General features: G+C 38.3%; 1 protein-coding gene and 1 pseudogene across 1 annotated transcript; both read left to right on the forward strand.

Annotated features, from left to right (window-relative positions):
- Positions 1 to 389: 389 nt before the first annotated feature.
- LOC107731336 (counting factor associated protein D) lies at positions 390 to 3,840 on the forward strand. The gene is made up of 8 exons (XM_016542393.1): positions 390 to 579; positions 714 to 773; positions 854 to 946; positions 1,037 to 1,209; positions 1,302 to 1,551; positions 2,343 to 2,538; positions 2,647 to 2,830; positions 3,589 to 3,840. The coding sequence occupies exons 1-7, from the start codon at positions 534 to 536 to the stop codon at positions 2,783 to 2,785; spliced, it is 957 nt and encodes a 318-aa protein (XP_016397879.1). The 5' UTR covers positions 390 to 533; the 3' UTR covers positions 2,786 to 2,830; positions 3,589 to 3,840.
- Positions 3,841 to 6,948: 3,108 nt separating this feature from the next.
- The window catches only part of LOC107731327 (digestive cysteine proteinase 2-like), a 10,950-nt pseudogene continuing 6,935 nt past the window's right edge, over positions 6,949 to 10,963 (forward strand).

Consider the following 10,963-nt stretch of genomic DNA (forward strand, 5'->3'; position numbering starts at 1 on the left):
AAACTGTCTCTTTGTACCTACAAACTCAAATACAACACTCTACTAGCTGGCCAGCCCTCAATTTGTTCTCTGAGATATTTTGGTAGTTTAGTTAATTTAATTCTTATAAGTTCTAATGGCTTTTGCATATTTCAACCAATAATGCAAGCATTGCAGTACTTTTAAAAGCATGGATACATATTAGCAGTGCGTTTGCTCAGGGGTGTCGCAAGCAGGGGGAATGTTGGACTGATTACAGGGGTCCCACTATGATTACCCCTGCAATCTACCGAGTGTAATCAAACATAGACCTTGTCCTGGTTCAATAAATATTTGTCCACCACCCGATGGACCCTCATTCCATATGACGTTAATTCAGTCCCTCCTTTGTGTGTTATATTGGGAACTTCTGTTATCCACGTTTGGTCGCTGGTGCAAACACTATTGTTAGACCTCTTCTTAATTTTCTTGATTTGTTTTGGGACTTTTTTCCAGACAGACGAGAGCTTATTAACATCTCCAGTGGATGTCTGACTGGTTTCTTTAGTTACACTATGTGGCTTCTTCTAGCTGGGATCGTGCTGCTGGTGTGTGCTGCAGGTAAAGTGCTGTCTATGTAAAAGAGAAAACAGCACACAACAAGAAGAAAACGCAGAAGTATATTTGGCTGTGTTTTTAGTTAGAAAGAAGTTTATTAAATTAATTGTGTGATTTCTCTTTATTTTCTTCCTAAGATTCCACACCAATTGGCGGCAGAACAGTTCCCAATTTTGGAAAAATGTATCATGTCAAAGGTAAATTGTGGTCTAAATTACACACAGTACATCTCAGTACAGGACAGTTAATTTTACAGTTGCATATCCCTTTTATGTAGGTGAGCTCTCTCTGCCACATTCTGAGATAAAAGAACCGTTTGAAGCTTGGCACGATCTTGAGGGGAACAGAAGTCGAATCGACTATCGTAATGGTCAGTGATCTTCTCAAGATAAAGTCACACAGTATTGAAATCAAAATAGATTTTGTATGTAGTTTCTCATCATTTATGCTGTCTATACAGGCAAAGTGCATACCTATCTGATTGGAAATGACTTGGACTATGGTGCCATTTACACGATCACACCAGTCACCACTGCAACAGAAATCCAAGCTATTAAGTGTTTCCAGCTTAACGGTACCAAGGAGGGTCCAATACGTCCACAGGCAGCACTGCCTGATCTGCAGGGCTTTGAAGTATATGTACTACTTAATGGCCCAGTTCACATAAAAATGAAAATGTCATGAAATCATTTTGTTCAAACCTAAATGACTTTCTTCTTTTACAGTTTGAGAAGATGGAAAATTATGAAGGTGTTCTGTGTGAGGTCTGGAAAAACGTCACACAGGTTGGCCATAAGAAGAACACGTATCTTCTGTGGGTCACACGTCCAGAGGGAAATGATTCCCCAGCCACCCCACACCGCTTTGAGATGGTGGGCTTCAACACTCTTTTGGAGTCCCACAATGACAAATACACTATTGACTACAGTGACTTCAGCCCACAAACTGAGTCTGACATTTTCATACCATCTGGAGGTAACTGGAAAACAAACATTCAGTGAAATGCTTTTGGCTGATCACACACACTTCAAGATTTTAAGGCAGATTTTAAGCTGATTTGAACCCCCGAACTAGTGGGGAGGCGTGGCCTGATTTGAGGCTTGTCACAAACTATTTTTTTTTCCCAAAAATCCTCTGTTGCGTGGTGTCATTACATTTATTTAACTGCTCCCGATCGAGACGGAGCATACTCAAACTCAAATCGTAAATATTAAACATGTTTGATATTTATAACTCTTGATCGCGCTGCCTCTGACATGATACATAATAACCAATGAGAGTGAGCAAGCCTCACCTACCAGATGTTGTGTGCTTCTATAGCTAAAACTTGGCAGCCACAAACATGCCACGAAAGTAGAGTACTGAGAAAGAACATCACCCATATTCTTTTTTTTTTTTCTATTTTGTTTTTTGCTGTACAACAGAACACGCGCCAGGAGAGCCAGCTGACAGCATCGATTGTCCTACATGTGTCTTTCTTCTCTAGTCATGTTTGATCTCACAAGTCTCTGTGAGATTTTGTATCACTGTGAAATCGTTCCTACAATCAACAAGTGTGTGGTGTCGCGGTCTGGTCGAATCATCTAGTGTGCACGTTCAGAAAATTATAAGACTAAAAATCAGTTGAAACTGTCTTCATTTCTGTGGTCTCCCATGGGTTTTAAAATCGGTTAGGATTTGAAAATCGTCTAGTGTGTCCCAAGCCTTTGTCTGCTTCTTTTACACTTACAGATCACCAGAGATTCACTGAGGTATTATGTGTTTAGGAATGACCTGTGGAGAGTTTCCTGATCCTGTTGAGGAGCATCAAATATTGGCCAACCCCATTCAAGACTATGTCAACACCTCCCCTGTTAGCCACGCCCACCGTCTGTTTGGCCCCTTTAAGGAGAAGTTTAATCATCAGTATGAAAGTGAGAAGGAGCATGAGGAGCGTGAGAACTACTTTATACATACTCTTCGGTGAGGAAAAACAACAAATATTGCAATGTGGAAGTATAGTAAACAATATGTGAGTTTGTCTAATTTAAGATATGCATGCTTTCTTTTTTACATCCTCTTCCTCCTCAGGCGTGTGCACTCTACGAACAGAGCTGGTCTTACATACAGTCTCGGTATCAATGACTTCTCTGATTGGTCAAAAGCAGAGAGGGCCAGGTTGACAGGAGGTTTACTGATTCCAGTTCAGGAAAAGGATGTTACAAAATAGGAGTTTTTCATGCAAATGTAACGGGGAAAAAAAGAAGAAATTTTCTTAAAAAGGGGTCATATGATGCTGCTAAAAAGAACATTATTTGGTGTATTTGGTGTAATGAAATGTGTTTATGCGGTTTAAAGTAAAAAAAACACATTATTTTCCACATACTGTACATTATTGTTTCTCCTCTATGCCCCGCCTTTCTGAAACGCGTCGATTTTTACAAAGCTCATCAGTCTGAAAAAGCGAGGTGTGCTCTGATTGGCCAGCTATCCAATGCGTTGTGATTGGCCGAATACCTCAAGAAAAATGGTATATAGTGGAAAAACAAAATTTATTTCATTTTTGCAATAGCTTCCATGTATGTTATTTGCAATATGTTTAACAATATATGCAATTTTACATTTGCATGGTGTATATTTGGCCATAGGTGTGTGTGTGTGTATGTGTGTGTGTGTGGGTCAGGCTGCTCTCTTGCAGCTGTGTTGAGGGTCCATTCTGAGCTGTGGTTTCCTCTCCAGCACAATGGAGGCTCTATGAGTGTGTGTTGTTTTAGAGCGAGGGCCTCTCCCCCCTGAGCCCTTTGTGCTCGTTTCTTTTACTATAGAGCATGCAGGAACTGCTGTAAGAGTTCTTACTTGCAGATAAATGCCATTTCAGCACACGTCTGAAAATAAATGTTGTTTCATCTTCATCAATATCACGCCACTTGTGATAATGAAACGTATGTAAACCAGAGCATCATCTTTCTGGGCTCCTTTTCTTAGGCTCACATTAAGAGAAAGGAAAAAATGAAATCGCATCATATGACCCCTTTAAAGTCTGCATAAAACAGAAGTTGAAATAATCTTTTCTTCCCTATTCCCAACTATTTTGGTTGGGACTTGATTTTGTCCATCGGAAATTGATTGGATCATTGGATTGTTGTTATTTGCTAGTGCTATGATCTCATGTTACTGGTTTCAGTAGACAAAAACTCAACTCGAGTTGTGAAAATTGATGTGATTTAGAACAGTAAAATTGGACATTCATTATTACAACATGTCACACATTTAAGCTGGAAAAAACAGATGTAGCCTAATCAAAGCAAAATAATTATATTGTGAATAATAAACCCAAATCTGAATAAAAAATGGTCAGTGATTAATTTCTATCATTTCTATTTTTCAACTTGGCAACTTGTGTATTATCCTGCAATCAGAGTTTCCCACTTGTAAATAAAACTTCACTTTGACATTCATATGCTCAGAACTCATAATAACGATATTTCCAACTCCAGTTACATAACTGTACAGTATAGCCTGTTGCTCTGTGTGTTTCTGAGTGAAGCTGCTTATTTTTGTCAGCTTATTTTTGATTCTGTTTTCAGCCAATCAGAGCTGCACTGTTCACAATGCTGCCAACTCCATGTCTATATTTGCTGTGAGTTTAACATGCATTTAGGAATGCAATGTGGACTGGCCTCACTGTTACACATTTGAATAATTATTTTACAACATTTTCGTGGACAGAAGTTTACAGCATTTCACCAATATAATGGCAAAATAAAATCTTGAGGATTTTATTCTTGAGGATTCAACACACTTGCCTGAGTGAGTCTGAAGACCTTGGCTGCGTCCAAAAGCTTAGGCAGCTGACTTGCCCCGCTGCCCTATCAGGCAATGACTTTGCAGGCAGCCTTTGTGCATGAAGTTTAATGATTTACAACAAAATAGAGCAAGTGAGTGAATATTTAATTACTACTAATTTCTTGCTAGAAATGACATCAAAAGTGAAAAAAGACATACATTTATCAAAAACAGACATTTACACACAAACTGACCATCAACCTCAACTTTTAGATGCCATCTTTATTTTTTAGCTCAGCTGTCACGAATGGAACACATCTGCTCCTGCTTCAGCAGCACCACACGCATGCGTCGTGGTACTCTTGTGAAAGCACGGCAGAGACTGACACGGAAGAGAAGAAATTGTTGAATGAAGTCGTTATTTTTGTTTTCTTTGTGCACAAAAAAGTATTCTCGTAGCTTTATAGCATTACGGTTGAACCACTGATTTCACATGGGCTATTTTAATGATGTCCTTACTACCTTTCTGGGCCTTGAACGTGTCAGTTGCGTTGCTGTCTATGCAGGTCAGAAAGCTCTCGGATTTCATCAAAAATATCTTAATTTGTGTTCTGAAGATGAATGAAGATCTTACGGGTTTGGAACAATCCACTGAATGCTGGTTAATAGTCATTGACCGCTGCAGAACTCTTGTCAGGGAGTTGGAGTCATCATATTGAGTTTGACCGTTTATTGCACAAGATTTGACCATATACACGTTAGTGTATTTGAGGTAGTTTCTGAAATAAAGAAAACAACAGATATAAATATTCATTGTTCAGATATAACCAATGACTCAACATATCACAAACTCTATAATAAACAACTTTGTAAAGTGCACTGATATATAGAATATAAACTGAGAAATATATCGGCAATATCTCTGTGAGAATAACAATCTGCATAGTAAGATTACAAACAATGAAATATAAGTTATATATAGAAATTAGACCTTATCATTAATACAGATGTTAGTAATAATGGTCGTTGAAAGGTATTATCACCATGAAAATGTTAACCTTAAATGTAATACAGTTGTAAACATGAACAATGCACACTGCGATGCTAGCGGGGCTAAGCCGCTCGTTAAACAGGATCAAATTACACTCAGAAAGATCGCTAAACTTCAATTACATCATAAACACTGTCGAAGTTAACACAATTGTGGTACACTGTAATAATCTAGGTAATTAACAATATACATCGAAGTAACTCACTTTGTCACGTACTTTCTCTTGCACATAAACGCTGCACCTGTGTAAGAGCACGCAGTATGACTGCCGTGCTGAAGTAACTTAGTGAATAGGCAGTTACACTAAGACCGTACATGCTGTGAACCCTGCACTACGTTATTTACGTAAGTCATTACTGAAACATCACGCAGATCGCAAGTCTTAAACTTAAAGGGAAGAATTCACAACAATGAGGGTGAGTAATTAATGACAGAATTTTCATTTTTGGGTGAACTATCCCTTTAATTAGACTGAATAATGTGCTCAAGTTAGTAGGCTACAAGTTGCAACAGTTGAGTGCATGAAGTGTCCAACATTCCACACATTTTAAATGCACTTTTTCTTTTTGTTATTTTCAGTGTGAACGCACTATTTTACACTATACTACAAAACGGCATAGAATAGTGCATAAATATGCAAACTAGTATGCACTTTTAAACTGTTGCCTTATGAGAACAGTGGCAATTTCCTAATTTCTAAATCATCATTTGAATCATTACATTTGGTTAAATTATTTTGGCAAAATATATAATTTTTAATGTATAGCTTTTAGTCTGTTTGTAAAGGGCCCATGGTGACTTTGCTGGTCAGACTTCAAATGAAATTAAACAATAACTACTGATTAAAACCACACTTTTTGCTTTAATGTACATCGTATCAGTGTACAAAAATCAGAGGCGGGACAAAGTACACAACTCCATTACTTGAGTGAAAGTACAGATACTGCTGGTAAATGAATGAATAAGTTCTGATATTTTATAATCTTTTGTGTGAGACTAGTTTGCTTTAAAGTTTACTTTCATTTGTATTATCTATGAATAGATTAAAAAAGTCAAATAAAAAATGAGACTTTGTGTAGGCCTATAAATAAAATTACAGACATTGTGCATAATTGTAATATAATAGTAATATGATTTCACATTTATATATTTAACTTTTGTGAGGCATGTCTTCAACCTAATTTTGTAACTTGTTTGTAGGCCTACCAGTGATAATTTAATCACGAAGCCTAAACCTCTTATGTCTTGTTTTTGGTCGACATTTTTTTCACGCTCAGTAGCTCATCTAATGTTTCAAGCATTTCTGCAATGTTACTTCCCATCTCTCATGTCACTACATTTCACTAGTAGCCTAAGAGATTGTTTTTCTCGTTTTGGCGCTTAATTCTGATTTAAAGTGATTCGTATAGTCAGAAACGTGTAATATATGTGAACTTCTAGTTAGAAATGAATTTAGCAACTTTAACCTTTATAAAGGAAAACACCTGACTACAGTCATGTGACAGCAATAGACACACTTGTCATATGACTTTAAATTCAGTCCCTCCTTCCCGTGTTTTTATTGGACCCTTCTTCTGTCGTGCGTCGTCATTGGCGTAAACATTATCGTTAGACCTCTTCTTAATCTTCTTGATTTGTTTCGGGATTTTTTTCCAGACAGACGAGAGCTTATTAACATCTCCAGTGGATGTCTGACTGGTTTCTTTAGTTACACTATGTGGCTTCTTCTAGCTGGGATCGTGCTGCTGGTGTGTGCTGCAGGTAAAGTGTTGTCTATGTAAAAGAGAAAACAGGAAGAAAACACAAAAGCGTGTGATAGTTGATGTCTTGATTAAACGGCTGAAACACATTTCCTGTGGTGTTTTAACATTAAACGTGTTGATGATGAATGCGATAGTATTTTTAGGCTCAGTATGTTAAGTTTTGCATTCGTAGTATATTTATTATGTTAATGTATTAATTAGAAAAAAATATTTAGATATCGGTTTTCTTCCCCAGATGCCACACCATTTGGTGGCAGAACAGTTCCTGATTTTGGAAAGATGTATCATGTTAAAGGTACATTTTTATCTACGTACACTGTACGTCTCAGTACAGTACACTTCTTTTTAAAGTTACATATCCCTCTTTAATGTAGGTTTGCTTTCTTTGCCTTATGCTGAGATAAAGGAGCCATTTGAAGCTTGGTACGACCTCAAGGGGAACAGAAGTCGAATCGACTATTATCATGGTCCGTGATCATCAAATAATAAAAAGACAGTATTTTTAGTAAGCTGTATGTAGTTTATGTATGCTGTTTTCCTAATTGCTGCTGTCTATAGGTACAGTGTGCACTTTTTTTTATTGGAAATGACTTGGATTATGGTGCCATTTACAAGATCACACCAGTCACCACTGAGACTGAATTCAATACTTTGAAGTGTTTCCAGCTTAATGGTACCAAGGAGGGTCCAATACTTCCACAGACAGCACTGCCTGAGCTTCAGGGCTTTGAAGTATGTACTACCTGTATGACTTACTATCTTCTGTGGAGCAAACCAAAGCAACTAAGATGTTTATGAAGTTGTTTGTTTTGCAGTTTGAAAAGATGGAGTATTACGCAGGCAATCTGTGTGAGGTCTGGAAAAACGTCACACAGGTTGGCCATAAGAAGAACACGTATCGTCTGTGGGTCACACGTCCAGAGGGAAATGATTCCCCAGCCACCCCACAGCACTATGAGATGGTGGGCTTCAACACTCTTTTGGGGTCCCACTACGATAAATACCTTATCGACTACAGTGACTTAAGCCCTCGAATTGATTCAGACATTTTCAAACTACCTGGAGGTAAATACAATAAATGCATAACATTTTACATTTTTCTGCCACTTACAAACCATCTTATAAAATGCTTAATTTTGTGTTCAGGAATGACCTGTGGTGACTTTCCTGGCCCTGGACTGGAGCATAATTTATTGGCCAACCCCATCCAAGACCTTGTCCACACCTCCCCAGTTGGTCAAGCCCACCGTATGTTTGGCCACTTTAAGGAGAAATATGAGCATCAATATGAAAATGAAAAGGAGCATGAGGAGCGTGAGCACAACTTTGTACATAATATTCGGTGAGGAAAAACTAGAAACATTACTAGAGATTTGGTGATATGTATTAAAATGGAAAAAAAGACCCTAATTGCAAAAATATTTTTTTATTAAATATTACAGTTTGAGGGACTGTGTGTTTATGACAATATTATTGTGACTGACATTTTTGAAAAGGCTAGTTTTTAAGTTTTCAAATGGTATCTTATGTGTATACATAGTAACTAGCCACATGTCGAACATAAAGTATTTTTTTCAACAGCAAATTTGTTTGATTTGAAAGAAAAACCACTTATAATTCGGAAGAAATATAGAAAAATAAATTACGTTTTTTTTACATTACATAGTCATGTCAACTACCTAGAAATAAATGAGAATATGGAGCCATAATAAACTATACAAAATCATATAATGAGAAGCAGAAAGCAGTCTGTGAACTTGTCTGAAGTCATTCTTTTCACATACATTCTTCCTCAGGTATGTGCACTCTATGAATAGAGCTGGTCTTTCATTCTCCCTCTCTGTCAATCACCTGGCTGATCGGTCACAAGAAGAGCTGACCATGATGAGAGGATGTAAAAGGACTCATGTTCACAGAAACGCTCAGCCTTTTCCCTCTGAAATCCGCTCTATAGCCGCCCCTGATTCAATAGACTGGAGGCTGTATGGTCTGTATATCTTCGAATTTGTTGGGTTGCATGTGAAGTCAAAATCGTTCCATGCATGTTTAGCGATTCAGATGATATTGTAACGTATTTTCAGGTGCTGTGACACCAGTGAAAGACCAGGCTGTGTGTGGATCCTGCTGGAGCTTTGCCACCACTGGAACACTAGAGGGAGCACTTTTCCTGAAGGTAAATCTACACACTGATACAGATTTGAACTAGTTACTTCACTGACATAGATTTGAACTGGCCCTTGTCTTTCTCTCTCTTTTAGACGGGACAGCTGACGTCATTGTCCCAGCAGATGCTGGTAGACTGCACATGGGGATTTGGGAACAATGGTTGTGATGGAGGAGAGGAATGGAGAGCTTTTGAGTGGATCATGAAACATGGTGGCATTTCTACCACCGAGAGCTATGGAGGATATATGGGCATGGTGTGTGTACATACACCACACATTTCCAGCTAACCCAAATGTTTATGATTGATTTAAATAGTTGTTTAGGTCCCAGCTTGGAAAACTGTTCTGGAATTGACATCTATAATCAGAAAAAATATTTTCTGATTGCATGAAAAGGTCCACCTATTATAATTTTCTTTCTAGAAAGTAGAAATTAAGTTTTTGATCCATCAGATACTGGTGGTTAAAAAAGGGATCACTAATCCAATCACTGTGTGTGTTTCAGAATGGTTTGTGTCATTACAATAAGTCCTCAATGGTGGCAAAATTGAGCGGTTACACTAATGTGACCAGTGGTGATATTGTGGCACTGAAGGCTGCTATCTTTAAATTCGGCCCTGTAGCAGTCAGCATTGACGCTGCTCATCGTTCCTTCGCCTTCTACAGCAATGGAGTCTACTACGAACCAGCATGCAGTGAGTCTTCACACATTCATACTGTCTCACTAACTTAAATCCTAATATGTCGCACTTATTATTAACTGTACTTTTCTCATCATTATGCCACATACTACATGCTAAGATTTAATGTACAATATTATATATTATTTGCTTTGCATAATTTGCCTCATCATTAAATATATCTTACAAATAAAACAAAAGTAATATTATTAATATACATAGTATTTCATCCAAAAAGAAGGTTTCCATTTGCAAAACTTTAACATTTTTCATATGGAAACATTTTGGAAAATAATGTTTAACTATAACTATACATATTTATATACACCGGTCAGGCATAACATTATGACCGCCGACAGGTGAAGTGAATAACACTGATTATCTTTTCATCACGGCACCTGTTAGTGGGTGGGATATATTAGGCAACAAGTGAACATGTTGTCCTCAAAGTTGATGTGTTAGAAGCAGGAAAAAGGGGTAAGTGGAAGGATTTGAGCGAGTTTGACAAGGGCCAAATTGTGATGGCTAGAAGACTGGGTCAGAGCATCACCAAAACTGCAGCTCTTGTGGGGTGTTCCCGGTCTGCAGTGGTCAGTATCTATCAAAAGTGGTCCAAGGAATGAACAGTGTTGAACCAGCGACAGGGTCATGGGCGGTCAAGGCTCATTGATGCACGTGGGGAGCGAAGGCTGGCTGTGTGGTCCGATCCAACAGACGAGCTATTGTAGCTCAGATAGCTCAAGAAGTTAATGCTCGTTCTGATGGAAAGGTGTCAGAATCATAGACTGTGGTCAGAATATACAGTGCATCTGAGTTTGTTGCGTATGGGGCTGCATAGCTGCAGACCAGTCAGGGTGCCCATGCTGACCCCTGTTCACCACCGAAAGCGCCAACAGTGGGCACGTGAGCATCAGAACTGGACCACGGAGCAATGGAAGAAGGTGGCCTGGTCTGATGAATCAC

This window comes from Sinocyclocheilus rhinocerous, unplaced genomic scaffold (genome assembly GCF_001515625.1).
Source record: "Sinocyclocheilus rhinocerous isolate Xijiao unplaced genomic scaffold, SAMN03320098_v1.1 scaffold193, whole genome shotgun sequence".
Classification (NCBI taxonomy): Eukaryota; Metazoa; Chordata; class Actinopteri; order Cypriniformes; family Cyprinidae; genus Sinocyclocheilus; species Sinocyclocheilus rhinocerous.

What these genes read in the sequence shown, in the direction of transcription:
- LOC107731336 (XM_016542393.1), top strand. Translation starts at nt 534, where the DNA reads ATGTGGCTTCTTCTAGCTGGGATCGTGCTGCTGGTGTGTGCTGCAG. An exon ending in GCTGCTGGTGTGTGCTGCAG is followed by an intron (nt 580 to 713) that starts GTAAAGTGCTGT and finishes TTTCTTCCTAAG; the next exon opens with ATTCCACACCAATTGGCGGC. An exon ending in CATTTTCATACCATCTGGAG is followed by an intron (nt 1,552 to 2,342) that starts GTAACTGGAAAA and finishes TTATGTGTTTAG; the next exon opens with GAATGACCTGTGGAGAGTTT.